This window comes from Dendrobates tinctorius, unplaced genomic scaffold (genome assembly GCF_039654945.1).
Source record: "Dendrobates tinctorius isolate UK_male_01 unplaced genomic scaffold, ASM3965494v1 ptg000151l, whole genome shotgun sequence".
NCBI classification, from domain to species: Eukaryota; Metazoa; Chordata; class Amphibia; order Anura; family Dendrobatidae; genus Dendrobates; species Dendrobates tinctorius.
Genome location: NW_027361818.1, coordinates 7,369,108 through 7,385,190, shown reverse-complemented (window position 1 = coordinate 7,385,190; position 16,083 = coordinate 7,369,108). Strand labels below are relative to the sequence as shown.

Below are 16,083 nucleotides of genomic sequence, written 5' to 3'. Positions count from 1 at the left end.
ACCCCTCCGTCCTCGGGCGGCCATCAGTGTGAGGAACCCCATCAGGCCTCAAGCTGTCAGATTACCAGTCCCCTCCGTCCTCGGGCGGCCATCAGTGTGAGCAGACCACCAGGCCCCTCCGTCCTCGGGCGGCCATCAGTGTGAGCAGACCACCAGGCCCCTCCGTCCTCAGGCGGCCATCAGTGTGAGGAGCCCCATCAGGCCTCATACTGTCAGACCACCAGACCCCTCCGTCCGTGGGCGGCCATCGTCATTGTGAGGAGCCCCATCAGGCCTCATGCTGTCAAACCACCAGACCCCTCCATCCTCAGGCGGCCATCGTCATTGTGAGGAGCCCCATCAGGCCTCATGCTGTCAGACTACCAGACACCTCCGTCCTCGGGCGGCCATCACTACCACCCTCAGTCTGACTCTAGTGTGAGAACGCGAAATGCACTATGAGGGTTGTTCTTGGGGGTGTAGGGGGGCGGTGTGGGCACACGCTGACTCTGAGCAGGAGGGGGGGGGGGTTTGCTAATGTATGGCGGCATTCACACAGTTGTGGTCGGCAGAAAACTAGATGAAGTCCAATGCCTGCAGCAACAGAGCTTGGAAAAAGAAGCAACGGGGATCGTGCACGAGTGTCCATGCACGTGGGGAGCGTGCACATGGGCATTCCTGAATGTAGGGAGCGTGCACGTGAGGATCCATATATGCGAGTAGCGTGCACAACCGTACATTAATTCAGGGAGCATGCACGTGTGTCCATACATGTGGGGAGCAGTCACATACGTGAATATGCGGATTGTGCAGATATATGACGAGAGTGCACTCTACCAGCAGCGGCTCCAGGATTTATAACCATTGTCTCCTCACACCTATTGTGTCCGCACTGCAGAGAATTTCACCCAAATAATCGCAGTATCACTATAAAACCACAGGAGGGCAGCAGCACAGATACAGTGTGTGGTCTGTGTGCGCACAGCGCCATCTGGTGTCCCCTCACCACATAGACAGGGGTTATCACTCAGCTCTCCCACATCCCAGACAGTCTCTGCTTCTACAGTGTGACCATGAACCCCCACATATATGGAAGGCTTCATCCAGCTTACCCAGGATCAGACCGACCCGAGACTTCTGGGTGTTTTCATGAATCAGGAGGCCCAGGTTGAACAGACCGTCACACATGTAACAAACTGGCAATAAAGATGGCGGCCAGAGTCACCGGCGAGAAAAATAATTTAATTATAGAAAAGTGAATGTACAGAAAAGGGGAAGAAGGTCACAGGTACTGGGGGAAGGGTGCCACAAGTACGGGACGGGGGTCACAGGTACTGGGGGGAGGGGGTCACAGGTATGGTACAGGGTCACAGGTACTGGGGGGAGGTGACGCTCTCCAGCTCCACCTGGATGGACACGATGTGGTGCCCGGGGACCATGGCCAGCCCCAGGACGCGCGGCTCTCGTACCGGGAAAGAGTCTGCAGGACAGGAGGAAGCAGGAGGTTAGCAATGGAGGGGGCGGAGCTCAGTGGCTGCCCTGACCCGCCCCCGAGGAGCTCACCTGATGCTCGGAGGAACTCCTGCGCGGAGCCCAGGATCACGTTACAGTCTCGGTCCGTGCACAGGAAGCAGCCAATCAGCGAGCGGCCGTCCGTCATCTCGATGCGCATGTTCCTGTTCAGCAGAGATTCCAGCTTGTGCCGGGCGCCGTCGCCCACCTCCACATCCGAGTCCTGGGGCGAGAAACGGGTGATGTCATTAACCGACTGTGTTACACACACATCCTTCTCATCAACACAGCTTTCCCAGAGCCCTGAATGTCCACTCTGTCAAGTGAGGAGGGGTTAAATGCAGCAACAGCAAGTCTGAGAAAGCTGGGTGTCATGGCGGCCACACTGGGGAGTCATTCTGATTTCCTGGTGTGAAGTACAGTATTCAGATGTACGGGACATCTTGTTCTCCGGGATCCATTTTTGTACTTGCGACGCCATTTTGTTGTTTACGAGTTAAATTTTGTAACTAGGTGAAAGTTTGCAGCTGTTATGAAACCAGACTGTCCCAGTCCGAACAAGAGATGAGACCCTGAAGAATGCGCTATTGTTCTACTCTCTACGTCACGCAGCTGGGGACATATTCCGATCTTGTTGCAATACTATTGGCTTATAAAGTAAATGTGTCACGACGATGCTATTGGTAGCTGAGTACTTTGCAAAATACTATAAAAAGGTGACATAATAAACGGGACTAGTGATCTGCCTGGATCCTCCCGTACAGAGTCACACGTCTCCGTCTGGTCATTCCCAGTTGCTAGCAACGCCCTGTGGATTAATTTGGAAATCATTTGGTCAACCGTGAAGGGTTAATTTAGCCCTCCCTCAATAGCTCCCCCGCCACTGGATCCCTGAATGTCAATTCTGTGGATTCAGTTTATCAGAGTCTGGGAAAGCTGGGTGTCATGGTGGCCATAGTGGGTGCCACTCAGCTTTACAAAGCTGCTGAATGGATGGCACCACTTCTATGAATCTAGGCAGGGGTCATCCATCCATCCTAGTTATATAGGAGAAGTGGTGTAATTCAGGGGATTGGGAAAGCTGGGTGGTAACCAATATGGCCGCCTGATACCTTATCTTAACCAGCCTGCCGTGATCATCCATCGTTCCAGGATTCTTGCTTGTGGTCACCACAGACTGGATATCACTCAGTTTTCAAGATGCCCGAATGGTAAATCTTCCAGTGCAGTGAAACAGATATAGAAAGATGCGACAGAAGAATGGAAAAGCTGGATAATTAAGAATGGAAAAGCTGGATAATACCTCCTAGACCGGGTTGATGCAACATCCAGGAGACGGGGAAAGCTGGGTGACAAGCAATGTGACTGCCCTGACTGTGGAAGTAGGGGGAAGGCACTGGCAGACTTGCCATTCAGGAGCCTGAAAAAGCATGATGACGACCATATCTAATAAAGGTTAGGAAAAGGACAAAGTTCCCCTCAGCTGAGCTTATTTCAATGAGCTAAAAGCCGGAAGAAAAATCTCTGAAAATGTGAAGTGACAGCGGGAAGAGCCAATAGATTAAGATGTGGTGCGGCTGTCAAAAAGGCGAGGGGCGCAGGCGCGAGACAGGGGGCCGCAGGCGCAAGAGCAAGGGCGCAGGAGCGAGAGAGCGGGGGCGCAGGCAAGACAGGGGGGCGCAGGAGCGAGAGAGAGAGAGGGGGGGGGGCGCAGGAGCGAGAGAGAGAGGGGGGGGGCGCAGGAGCGAGAGAGAGAGGGGGGGGGGCGCAGGAGCGAGAGAGAGAGGGGGGGGGCGCAGGAGCGAGAGAGAGAGGGGGGGGCGCAGGAGCGAGAGAGAGAGGGGGGGGCGCAGGAGCGAGAGAGAGAGGGGGGGGCGCAGGAGCGAGAGAGAGAGGGGGGGGGCGCAGGAGCGAGAGAGAGAGGGGGGGGCGCAGGAGCGAGAGAGAGAGGGGGGGCGCAGGAGCGAGAGAGAGAGGGGGGGGCGCAGGAGCGAGAGAGAGAGGGGGGGCGCAGGAGCGAGAGAGAGAGGGGGGGGCGCAGGAGCGAGAGCTTTCTGGTTATTATAGTTTTGTTTTTGCAGTCGCCGGACTTTTTGTCTTTTTCTCTTCATATGTAATAAAGGGCTGGTTGTAGCCACCCAGCGATCCTAAGCGACAACCCTGACCGTCGTCTGTCATGATAGGACATGATACTTTACCTCTAGGTAAATCTGCCATTCAGAAGTCTGGCAAAGCTGCATAACAACCCCAGGGAGGAGCCATGGCAGCCAGAGAGGTTGTTTCCAAACTTTCCTAGACCCCAGAATGTGAATAATGATGAGGTGAGGGGAGTAGTGCACGACGGAGGCTGAATCCGGGAAAGCTGGGTGACATGGCGGCCATACTGGTACTCACACAGCTTTCCAGACCTCTGAACATCAGTTTTACTTTTCCGGTTCTTGGTGACATGTCCACAGGAGTCACTACCGGGGCGATCACCCAGCTTTCCCAGGATCCTGCTTACAAGAGGACAGCCCATGTGAGAAGTAGTAAGGCGGCCCCCGCTATGGTGCCAGAGCGGCTCCACGAGCTTCCCCTGCCCAGCAGAGCCCCCGGCGGCCTCTCTAGGCAGTGCATGACACGGGGGTACTCACCCCGGCCGGGGGGCTGCAGCCATTCTCCTCTAGGACAGCAGCCATCACTCGGCAGCCGCTTCGCACAGGCTGATGGGTAAAGGAAGACAAAACAACAACTCCCAGCATGCAACGCACAGGCAGGAAATGACGTAAACAAGCAGACCCGAACAGGAACCAACGTCATCTGGAACGCAAACATCGGTTAAAGGATTAACGGAAGTGACGTAGAAGGTGCCGGAAGTGGCCATGAAAGCGTCCTGTTGTCCCGGTAACAGCAAGGCGCAGCTGAGAGTCAGGCATGAGGCCTGTCAGAGCCCCGTACTACACCCCGCGGGAGGTGTCCGGGCACTGCAGCATCACCGACCTGTGGGTGTCCTACCTGGGCCGGGTGTACAACCTCACCCCACTGGCCACAGAACACCGAGGTGACCGGACACCTGAGAGCCCCGTCTACTGCCTCATCCACCCTAACCCCGTACTGTTTGTACCCACGTCTTCTCTTCTTTACTCCATGTCCCCTCTCTTCGCCCTCCGTTCTGTCCCCTCACTCTATTCCACCCCCTCTCTCTTCGTTCCGGCCCCCCTCCCTCCATTCTGTCCCCCTCCCTCCGTTCCGCCCCCCACCTTCCATTCTTCCGCCCTCCCTCTGTTCCGCCCCCCTTCCCCCTCCCTCCGTTGCGCCCTGTTTCCCCTCCTCTCCGTTCCATTCCGCCCTCCACTCCCTCCATTATGCCCTCAGTCCCCCCCCTCCGTTCCTCCCTCGGTCCCCCTTTCCTCCGTTCCGCCCTCCTCTCCCTTCGTTCTGTCCTCAGTTTCGCCCCCTCCCTCCGTCCCCCCTCCCTCCGTTCCGCCCTCTGTCCTCCCCTCCCTCCGTACCGCCCTCTGTCCCCCCCCTCCGTTCCGCCCTCTGTCCCCCCCCCTCCGTTCCGCCCTCTGTCCCCCCCCTCCGTTCCGCCCTCTGTCCCCCCCCCTCCGTTCCGCCCTCTGTCCCCCCCCTCCGTTCCGCCCTCTGTCCCCCCCCTCCGTTCCGCCCTCTGTCCCCCCCCCTCCGTTCCGCCCTCTGCCCCCCCCCCTCCGTTCCGCCCTCTGTCCCCCCCCCTCCGTTCCGCCCTCTGTCCCCCCCCCCGTTCCGCCCTCTGTCCCCCCCCCGTTCCGCCCTCTGTCCCCCCCCCGTTCCGCCCTCTGTCCCCCCCCTCCGTTCCGCCCTCTGTCCCCCCCTCCGTTCCGCCCTCTGTCCCCCCCCTCCGTTCCGCCCTCTGTCCCCCCCCTCCGTTCCGCCCTCTGTCCCCCCCCTCCGTTCCGCCCTCTGTCCCCCCCCTCCGTTCCGCCCTCTGTCCCCCCCCTCCGTTCCGCCCTCTGTCCCCCCCTCCGTTCCGCCCTCTGTCCCCCCCTCCGTTCCGCCCTCTGTCCCCCCCTCCGTTCCGCCCTCTGCCCCCCCCTCCGTTTCGCCCTCTGCCCCCCCCCTCCGTTTCGCCCTCTGTCCCCCCCTCCGTTTCGCCCTCTGTCCCCCCCCTCCGTTCCGCCCTCTGTCCCCCCCCTCCGTTCCGCCCTCTGTCCCCCCCCCTCCGTTCCGCCCTCTGTCCCCCCCCTCCGTTCCGCCCTCTGTCCCCCCCCTCCGTTCCGCCCTCTGTCCCCCCCCTCCGTTCCGCCCTCTGTCCCCCCCTCCGTTCCGCCCTCTGTCCCCCCCCTCCGTTCCGCCCTCTGTCCCCCCCCTCCGTTCCACCCTCTGTCCCCCCCCTCCGTTCCACCCTCTGTCCCCCCTCCCTCCATTCCGCGTTCCGCCCTCTGTCCCCCCTCCCTCCGCCCCTTCTCTTCCCCACTTTTCGTCATGTGTGTGTTCAGCCCATGGTGACTTCTGCCTTGTGATCTCTCAGGTGACATCTTACTGAAGCCGATAATTGAGGCCGCAGGAAAGGACATCAGTCATTGGTTCAATGAGAAGACGGGAGACGTGAGTGTCCGACACTGATTAAAGTGTATAGTAATAATGTTATTTCTATAGCACCGACATATTCCGCAGCCCTGTACAATAAGCGGGGGGACATGTACAGACATCACAGGGTAACACAACTCTCCCGGAGGAGGAGGGCCCTGATCACAAGCTACAATCTGTAAGGAAATGGGGGGGGGGGCACAATAGGTACTCACTGGCTAGGATCCCTCATACAAAAAGCCAGGAAGCTTAACCCCTTAACGACTGCCGATACGTATTAAACCTGCGATCGGGAATAAGGGTATTGCGCCCCCCAGCACTGGAAAATCTCCGGGGGTTTCATCTACCAAGATAGGCGATATCCTGGAGAACACAATCATGTAAAACAAAAAAAAAGTGTCCCTGCTTTTAAAAACATTTTTCTCTCTTCTGACCTCCGCCATGCCCCGGTCCATTCAGCTCCGCCTCTTCTTCCTGAATATGAAAAATGGTGGTCACCTTCGCAGCGGTCGGCAGCCGGCGACAGCGGGGATTTTTCCTATTGGTTCATTTTGATCACTATGATAGGGTCTATAATAGTGATCAAAGACCAGTATTTAATAACACCCCCCCACCCTCTCTGTCATCAGTCAGATTACATTTTTTTTCTTTTACAATTTTTACTTCTTTTATTCTATGCCATTAGGGTTGGGGTTAGGATTGGAATAGAGTCAGGGTTTAGGTGTTTAAAAAAAAATAACATGACGACTAGTGTTGTAGTTAACACTGATGAAGACATATGCACGATGACGACCTAGTGTTATCAAATTCTGTGTCGTACCTGTGGGTTCAAAATCCTTATTATACTCCTGGATAAAATCCTTGAGTGGTCTAGTTTCCAAAATGGGGTCAATTTGGGGGGGGGGGTTACACTGTTTAGTGTCTTCATGGGCTCTCCAAACGCCGCTTTCGATTCCAGACAGTTTTGTGTTCAAAAAGTGAAATGGCGCTCCTTCCCTTGTGAGCCCTGCCGTGCTCCCAAACATTAGGCCTTCCCCACATATGTGGTATTGGCATACTCAGGAGAAATTGCACAATAAATTCTGGGGTTCATTTTCCCCTGCTACCCTTGTGAAAGGAAAAAAAATTGGGGCCATATTAACATTTTTGTGAAAAAGTAAAGTATTCATTTCTAGGTCATCAATCCTTACAGCACCTATGGAGGACGTACTTCTTATCCTTACTGGGACAGGAAACAATGAGAGGTTAAAAGGACCCTCCCATCTGCACCCGTCAGTGTTTTTTCTGTGCCAGTGAGGCTAGGAACGACGAGACAGCTCCGGCGTATCCCTGGCAAACCCAGCACAGATCCAGGGGCCCAGCCACTCCCTTCTCGCTGTCAAGCGGTCCGTGTCTGACACCCTCCATTGAGGGGTCCCTCAGCCTACGTGGTGAGCGCTGCTCACAGGCAAGTAGGCTCTCGGCTCCGGCACGCTGAATCCCCAGTGGGCGCGCTTCTGATGACATCATGTCTGCAGGCCGGGCAGAGCACTTCTGAGTCGCAGCCAGCGTGCTTTCCACGGTGGAACACAGGAAGGAATTCAGTGAAGGGAGGATCAGGACGGTGCCCTGGCTATGGGTATCGTATAAATAGGGTCCTAGATGTCTGCAGGCTGCCATACTGTATTGCTTGATCATGGAGGAATCTGCCAAAGCCAGTGGCACGTGAGTAGACTAGTGAGATACTCACTTAAAGCCCTCACCCCACACATAGAAACACATGGTATGTACTCTGTGTGTAGTCTAGGGAGGAACACCCGCTCTAGAAATGCCCAAAAGGGATGGCAAGAAAGCAGGGAAGAGTAGAAGATGGTAGAAGCACCTATGCCAACCCTGCACCTCAAAAGTCATCAGAGAGGAGCAGTCATCTCTACTATTGGATACGTGTTCCATAATTAGAGAAGAGGTGCAGAGACATGCTTCGCAGTCCCAGTCCCTGGGTAGTCCCCGTGCCAAGAGGCCAAGGGAGATGGAGTTGTCCTCTGAGGAAGACATATTTTCAGGTGAATCTGACCAGGAAGAAGTCGAAATGTCTGCCAAACTGCCAGAGGGAGGAAAGAGATAATTTTTTTTCCTCTGAGGACACAGACGAACTCCTCCAAGCAGAAAGAACCACTGTGCAGGTGGAGGAAACCCATAACCCCCTCTCCGTGCAGGACGAGATGTTTGGCAGTTTGAGATCCTAGAGACACAGAGTCTTCCTGGTCAATAGCCACATCCGTTCTATGAGCATGGAGGATTGGGAAGATGACGAAAAAAGGCTGGTTATTGCCGGAGGGCATTAAAGCCTGGGAAGACATCCTTAAGATCGATGTTCCCATAGTCAAGGTGGCGAAGAGGACCTCAATCCCCTTCAAGGACTCTTCCAACCTGAAAGAGCCGATGGATCTTCAGTATGGTCTCCTGAAGAGAACCTGGGAGACGGCGGCTATAATCTGTGCCAACATCGCGGTGACCTCGGTGGCTCGATCTATGCATCTATGGGTCGACGACCTGGAGGAACACTTAAGGTCCAAATACCTCCAGGGATGCTATTCTGAAATCCCTTCCCCTCCTAAAACTAGCAACCGGATTCATGGCTGACACATTCGTCAGAATCAGTTAGATTCGCAGCGAGGAGTAGGTCCTTATCTAATGCTGCCAGGAGGGCTATTTGGTTAAAGAGATGGTCAGGGGATTCAGTCCCAAAACAAGCTGTGTTCCATTCCCTTCTCGGGCAATGGTGTTTTTGGGCCTATACTAGATGATATCCTAGAAAAGGTATCAGACAAAAACAAAGGGTTCCCAAAGAGAAATCAAAGAAATATCAGCCCTTTTGTAGACCCCAACCCAACAAGAGGTCATGCTATAAAAGGAAGGGCAAGTCATGTAGATGGAGCTACCCCAAGGGAGGTAGGGGTAAGGACTCAATCTTTGGTTTAGGGTATGTGCACACATAGTTTTTTGTCTCTGCGGATTTTATAGAGAAAACCGCAGGTAAATCCGCAGGACAAAGACCTGCGGTTTATCTGCAGTTTTTCTGTGGTTTTGCCCTGCGGTTTTACACCTCATAATGGATGAGGTGTAAAACTGCAGCGTTTCTGCACCAAACAATTGACATGCTGCGTTTTGAAAACCGCAGCAAAACCGCACGGAAAAAAACGCAGCATGTGCACAGCTTTTTTTTATTTCCATAGGAAATAAAGGTACTGTACAACGCAGCAGAATCTGCTGCGGACCCGCAGAGCCAAAAACGCTGCGGAAACGCAGCAGAAACCGCAAAGTGTGCACATACCCTAAGGCTCAGGTTCAAGAAGAAAATGATGCCGTGAGAGTGGGAGGACGACTAGAGCGGTACCTGAGAAGTTGGCAGGGGATCTCAGAGAATCAGTTGGTATTGGGGATAATCTCTTTGGGTTACAGAATAAAGTCCCCGCCAGCGAGGTTCTTAATAACAAACTTCTGCCTCCAGTCGTCCGTTTCCCCCATGTGGTCAGATGTCCAGTGTCTCCTAAAGATCGGAGCAATAGTCCCAGTGCCTGAGCAAGAAAAATGCGAGGGCCACTATTCCAGTCTCTTTTTCTGTAAAGAAACCCTTGGGGGGAGAGCAGGACAATAATAAGCTTGAAACCCCTAAACAACTGGATAAATTACAAAAGAGTCAAGATGGAGTCTATCTGGTCTACAATCCTCCCAATAGACAAAAACTTGTTAATGTGTACCCTAGACTAAAAAAATGCTTACTACAACGTTCCCATCCATGCTTCCTTCCAACAATATCTAAGGTTCGCTCTGAGGGTCCAGGGGAGAATCCGTCACTACCAATTCCGTTGCCTTCCCTTTGGCCTAACCTCAGCACCCAGAGTGTTCACCAAGCTGGTGGCGGAAACAGTCGCCTACTTAAGTAAACGGGATATCATCATAGTCCCCTACCTGATCATAGCCAGCTCCAAGGAACAACTCATGGAGCACTGCAGGACCTCGGTTGCCATGTTACAGAAACTAGGATGGGTCATTAAACTGGAAGAAGTCAGACCTCTTTCCAGATTCCAGGAAGAGGTTCCTGGGGGTTGTCCTAGACTTTCACCTGAGAACATCTTTCTTTCTAATAGAGAAGCAGTCCGCCATCAGGGACAGGATCCACCAATTCACAGGTAGCTGTTGTTCCATCAGGCAGGCAATGAGGATCCTGGGACTAATGACCTCATGCATTCCCTGCTTTTGGTGGTCAATTCCACTCACGGGAGCTCCAGGGGGCCATTCTATCTGCCCGGGACAAACGCAAACTGTCCCTGGACCACGTGATGCCCTGCCCATCTCGGTGAGATCTTCACGCTGGTGGACCATCAGGGAAATCCTCCAGTAGGGAGTTCCTTGGGTTCTCTCCCCCTGCACTGTAATCACCACCGAGGCAAGTTAGCTAGGCTGGAGTGGCCATATGGAAGGAAGTTACTTCCAGGGGGGGCCATGGAGCTCAGAAATCGGAGCCAGGTCCTCATACTTAAGAGAACTGTATGCAGTATGGAAAGTACTACTCCAGGTCCAGTTGGTAGTTAAGGGCAGGCATGTAAAAATCCTGATGGACAACACAACAGCAGTGGTGTTCTTACGCCATCAAGGGGGTCTAAGACATCCCGCCCTACAACATCTGGACTGTGCTATCCATCTCAGCAGTTCACATAGAAGGATCCAGGAACCAGATGGCAGACTTCTTGTGCAGGAAGAAGATCTCTCCAATGCAGTGGGAGCTGAACAAAGAAGTTTTCAGTATGCTGTGTCAGTGCTGGGGAGTGCCACGGATAGATCTCTTCGCATCCAGATAAAACGCGAAGGTCAGGCATTTTTTGCTCCTAAACCCCCAAGACAATCCGGCAGGCGTCGACGCACTATCCCAATTCTGGGGAGCGAAACTGTCCTATGCATTTCCCCCTCTTCCTCTGATTCTGAGAGTACTGAGCAAAGTACAGGAAGAGAGGGCAGAGATCATCTTGGTGGTACCCTTCTGGCCGAGAAGGAGTTGAGGACCAAAGTGCTACTAGTGGAGATATAAAAACAAAAGGGTGTGGGGGAGGCACAGACCACCTTTTGGGATCCTGTCAGCACCTACCCTTCACTCCTTCACTCAGCATCACCCAGCTGTATTGACCCTATATCTTCTTTTACCCAGGCAATGTCACCATATTTATGAGCATACTTATTTGACCCTGGTTTATAATCATTAGGGTAAGGGCTGTATCCTCTATATCTAGAGAGCGACAAGCTTCTCTCTCCCTACAATACAGTATGAGAGTTCTGGGGAAGATAACTACTGTCCATACTCAATGCAGCAGCCAGGATCGTCCATCTGGGTAATCGGTACTCGGACGCGTCCGCTCTTCGCCAGTCCTTACATTGGCTGCCCAATCATTATAGGATCCAATTCAAAGTACTTGTTCTCACCCACAAAGCTCTCCACAGTGCGGCACCCCCTTACATCTCTTCTCTCATTTCTGTCTATCGGCCTAGCCGATCGCTGCGCTCTGCAAACGACTTTCGACTAACCTCTGCACTAATCCGTACCTCCCACTCCCGACTCCAAGACTTCTCCCGTGCTGCTCCTATCCTCTGGAATGCTCTACCCCAAGAAATCAGGACTATCCACAATTTGCATAGTTTTAGGCGCTCCCTCAAAACACACCTGTTCAGAGCGGCCTATCACATTCACTAATCAAAGTCATTCTCTGTGTAAGTGTGCGTGCGTAGCCCATTCACTATCTCCATCCATCCTTCACTCCTGCAAGATGGCTGGACCTTCATTGTAAATACACCATTGTAAATACACACCTGTACTCTGTATCTCCCTCACCTCATTGTAGATTGTACGCTCTCACGAGCAGGGTCGTCTTATTTTGCTTTAATTATTGTATTGTTAGCGTTGTTACTTATGACTTGTGTTTTGAAACTGTTAAACTGTAAAGCGCTGCGGAATATGTTGGCGCTATATAAATAAAGATTATTATTATTATTACTGCCATGAAGACATCTCCCTTTGCCCAGTTTCAGACCTGTTCTATTCAGCTGGCCCCCGTTTCGGCTTGGAATAAGAGGACCACTTCCCTGGACCGGCCCATTCTACCGCCTCTTAAAGGGAGCCAGTCCCTGACCTGGCGGACGTTATTAGTGTTAGTCATTCGAAGGAGGTCCTTCCACCCTCTCTGGTGGCAGGTCGTCACTACTGACGCCAGTCTCCTCAGATGGGGAGCGTTTTTTCTTCATCATTCAGCGCAGGGTCTCTGTAATTCCTAAGTAGCCATTCTCCCCTTCAATCTCCTGGAGATCAGGGCAATTTTTTCTTCTTGCCCTTCGCCGCTGACAGTCCTTCCTAGCATTCCAGCAGGTCCGTATAAAATTGGATGACGTCCCTGCCGTGGCTTAAAACATCAAGGAGGGACTCGCAACAATCAGGTGTTGGCAGAGGTAACAAGGATTCTGCTACGGTTGGAGCGTCTCGTTCCCATCATGTCAGCCATTCACACTCTTGAGGTGGAAACTTGGGCAGCCTATTTTCTGAGTCTTCAGGGTCTTGCACCAGGCGAATGGTCTTTCATTTCCGCCATTTTCAAATATGCCAGAGATGGGGCTCACCAAACATCATCCTCCTGGTGTCTCATCCTTCCTTCGTTCGTAACCAGGTCCCAGGATCCGCTTGTCATAGGATTTGATGCACTGGTGACCCCGTGATCACATTTTCAGTTGACTTATCTTTTTCCGCCTCTTCCCTGTATTCCAAGTCATGAAAAGCATATAGGCAGAAGGAACTCCCGTAATCCTGGTATTTCCACACGGCCCAAGGAGGGCTTGGTATGCGGAGCTGGTGAACATGCTCATCAATGCCCTCTGGACGTTTCCAGACCGTCCAGATTTTCTTTCACAGGGCCCCCTCTTCCTCCAGAGTTCTCAGTCTCTGTTTTCAACGGCATTACCGTTGAGGCCACAGTCCTGAGAGTGACCAAACTTTCCCATCTGGTTATTCAGACCATAATTAGATAAGTGCGGATGCTGGATTTCTTGCCCTATCACAGATACTGGAAGGCCTTCTTCCAATGGAGTGTGGACAAAATTTGGTCACTACTCTTAAGGGTCAGGTTTCCACTCTTCAATCCTTTCTCAATGAGATTTGGCTTCTCATTCGCAGGTAAAGACTTTTCTTCCTGGAGTCGCCCACCTGGCACCTCCCTTTCGTCCTCCGATGGATCCATAGGATCCTAATCTTGTCCTTGGGTGCACTCCAGTGTGTGCTTCCTTTCAGCACATTCAAGTTTTTCAGTCCTCTCTCTAGTCATAAAAGCGGCCTTCTTAGTTGCCATTACGTCCATCAGTAGAGTTTCTGAGTTAGCAACTTTGTCCTGCCATTCCTCGTTCCTGACTCTCCATCAGGACACGGTAGCTCTCGGGCCTGTTCCTTCCTTCTTACATAGAGTGATCTCTTCACTTCACATTAAGAAATTGTCCTTCCTTCTCTATGTCCCTCTCCGGTTCATCCCCTGGAGAAGTCCTTCCACAAATTAGATCTGGTCAGAGCTTTCCGAGTATATCTCTCAAGACTGCTCCCTTTCGCCTCTCTGATGCCTTATTTGACATCTATGAAGGTCGTCGTAAGGGACTCCTAGCCTCCAGGTCCATTATTGCCCGTTTTTGTTTCGTTCGGCAATATTGGAGGCATACATCGTTCAGCACAAACAACTTCCTCCGAGGGTAAAGGCTCACTCCACCCGGGCAGTGGAACAGCCTGGGCAGTTTATCACCAGGCTTCGGCTTAACAGATTGTTAGCTGCGACCTGGGCTTCATTGTACACTTTCCTGACATTTTATAAGTTTCATACCCATGTCTCGTCTGATGCAGACCTGGGAAGGAAGGTGTTTCAGGCAGCGGTTATGCACCGGCCGTTCTAGGTTTTTTCTTTGCATTGTTTTCCGTTTTCCACCCTTTGGAACTGCTTTGGGACATCCCATGGTAACCTGTGTCCCCCAATGAAGCAATAAAGGATTTTTGGTACTCACCTTAAAATCTTTCTTGGACTCTTCATTGGGGGACACAGCAACCTCCGTAACTGTTTGTACCGTTTTTTGGGCCTACGTGCCTTTTGTTGCTGAGTTGGTACATATGTCAAGTTTTTGGGTTGCTTCTCCTACTGCTTTAATACTAACTGAGGTACATGGTTCCTGTCAGTGGGTGTACACTACTGGGGAGGAGCCATTTCCTTTTTTTGCCTAGTGTCAGCCTCCTAGCGACAGCAGCATCCACCCATGGTAACCTGTGTCCCCCAATGAAGGCTCCAAGAAAGAGATTTTAAGGTGAGTACCAAAAATCCTTCTTTTTTAGCCTATATTACTGTAGTTGGAATCTCTTCTTGTCTGGTGGCTACCAACCGCAATAGACTATGTTGATATATTGTATGTGAAATGTCTAACGATTACGGATCTTTTTTGGACATATAGGAATTATCCTCATTATACATGTTTTCTTTCCTGCATTCATCTCCACAGATCAAGACCCACATAGACCCCCACACGGGCTGCCTGGTGCCCTACACCCCTCAGGGGCGTTTCCTCCATGTGCCGCCCTCCTTTCCCTCCTCAGACTGGGACACAGACTTTGGACGGCCCTGGTGGCGAGATTCCACCTATGAGGTCGGCATCTTGTCATCCAAAACCAGATTTATCCGAATCATCAACACGTTAACATCCCAAGAGCAAACGCTGGAGGTAAGTGGCACCAGATAGGAGGAGCTAGGAGGCTCCTCCCCCTACAGGGTGATACAAATAGGAGGAGCCACGAGGCTCCTCCCCTGCAAGGTAATCGATAGAAGCAATGAGTCTCCACCCACTGTGGGTTAATGTGGATAGGTGCAGTCTCCGCCTCCTGCGGGGTGATAGGCACAGTCTCCTTCCTGTGCGGGGTGATATGGATAGGCGCAGTCTCCATCCCCTTCGGGGTGATAGGCGCAGTCTCCGCCTCCTGCGGGGCGATATGACAGTGTTACCTTGTTGTTACAGGTGTGTTCGGAGGAGACGATCAGGGAGATCCTGGGTCGCTACCTGCCATACAACGCTCACGCCGTCAGCTACACCTGGAAACACTGTGGGACACCTCTGAATATGGATCTGACGCTGGTGGAGAACGGCGTGCAGGACGAGGACGAGGACGTGGAGGAGCTGCGGATGGACTGCGATGCCTTCACCGCCAGCTTACACTTGTATTTCAATGATGATCTTACAGAACTGTGATGTTTGGGAGAACGAGGAAGCCAAACCCTCCGCTGTCCATGTGGATGATGGGGAGAGTAGTAGTGTCAATGAGATGTGCAGAAGCCAATGTATATGTGAGTCTCTGCCGGTAGCCGCCGCTCCGCACAGGTCACGTGCCACCATCTTATGTGCCGAATAAACGATCTGTTATAGAAACACATGGGGACAGATTCTTACCCTCAGAAATGTGTATACTTATGCAATGTTAATTTCAATGATGCATCGAAGATGAAAGAAAAATAAGCATCTCTGGAAATAGAAAAGACCAAATAGATATAATATTGCAATTTACTTGGTGCTTCCAATAAATATGGGAAAACCGAAAAAACAATGGAAGCTCAAATACCATAAAAAATGGATTTTTATTTTGTACATGCAACAATGCAAATTTTACATATTTTCATAATAAAAGACAAATTTTATTTAATAAATGCAACAATGCCGATTAAAAGCGGGTAACACCAATACAACAAAATTGCTGCACAAATATCCTATGGTATAGATGGATGATGCATTCCCTGCATAAATGTATGCCCAGATAAAATTAAGCTTAATGAAGAATACAAAAAAGGTTATTTTACCAAAAAATGTCCAGAAGACTAGCCTACATGACCAAATCCTTATGAAATGTTTATATATATATATATATATATATATATATATATATATATATATATATATATATATATATACAAAGGCTTGTACCAAGTATTAGAGAGAAGTCTTTATTAATAGAGC

The 16,083-nt window shown here is 51.8% G+C and overlaps 2 protein-coding genes across 3 annotated transcripts; one reads left to right on the top strand and one right to left on the bottom strand.

Moving 5' to 3' along the window:
* Window positions 1-1,200: 1,200 nt before the first annotated feature.
* On the bottom strand, window positions 1,201-4,283 carry NAA38 (N-alpha-acetyltransferase 38, NatC auxiliary subunit). Of its 2 annotated transcripts, none has more exons than XM_073547043.1 (3): window positions 4,125-4,283; window positions 1,543-1,714; window positions 1,201-1,459 (listed from the first exon to the last, which is right to left on the bottom strand). In XM_073547043.1, exons 1-3 carry the CDS (start codon window positions 4,230-4,232, stop codon window positions 1,347-1,349), a joined length of 393 nt encoding a protein of 130 aa, XP_073403144.1. In that variant the 5' UTR covers window positions 4,233-4,283; the 3' UTR covers window positions 1,201-1,346. The 2 variants fall into 2 exon arrangements, with proteins under 2 accessions (XP_073403144.1, XP_073403145.1); XM_073547044.1 differs by lacking the exon at window positions 4,125-4,283 and adding an exon at window positions 3,886-4,069.
* A 21-nt stretch (window positions 4,284-4,304) lies between these two features.
* CYB5D1 (cytochrome b5 domain containing 1) lies at window positions 4,305-15,776 on the top strand. The gene is made up of 4 exons (XM_073547041.1): window positions 4,305-4,531; window positions 5,981-6,057; window positions 14,584-14,802; window positions 15,094-15,776. Exons 1-4 carry the CDS (start codon window positions 4,405-4,407, stop codon window positions 15,322-15,324), a joined length of 654 nt encoding a protein of 217 aa, XP_073403142.1. The 5' UTR covers window positions 4,305-4,404; the 3' UTR covers window positions 15,325-15,776.
* The last annotated feature ends 307 nt before the right edge of the window (window positions 15,777-16,083 follow it).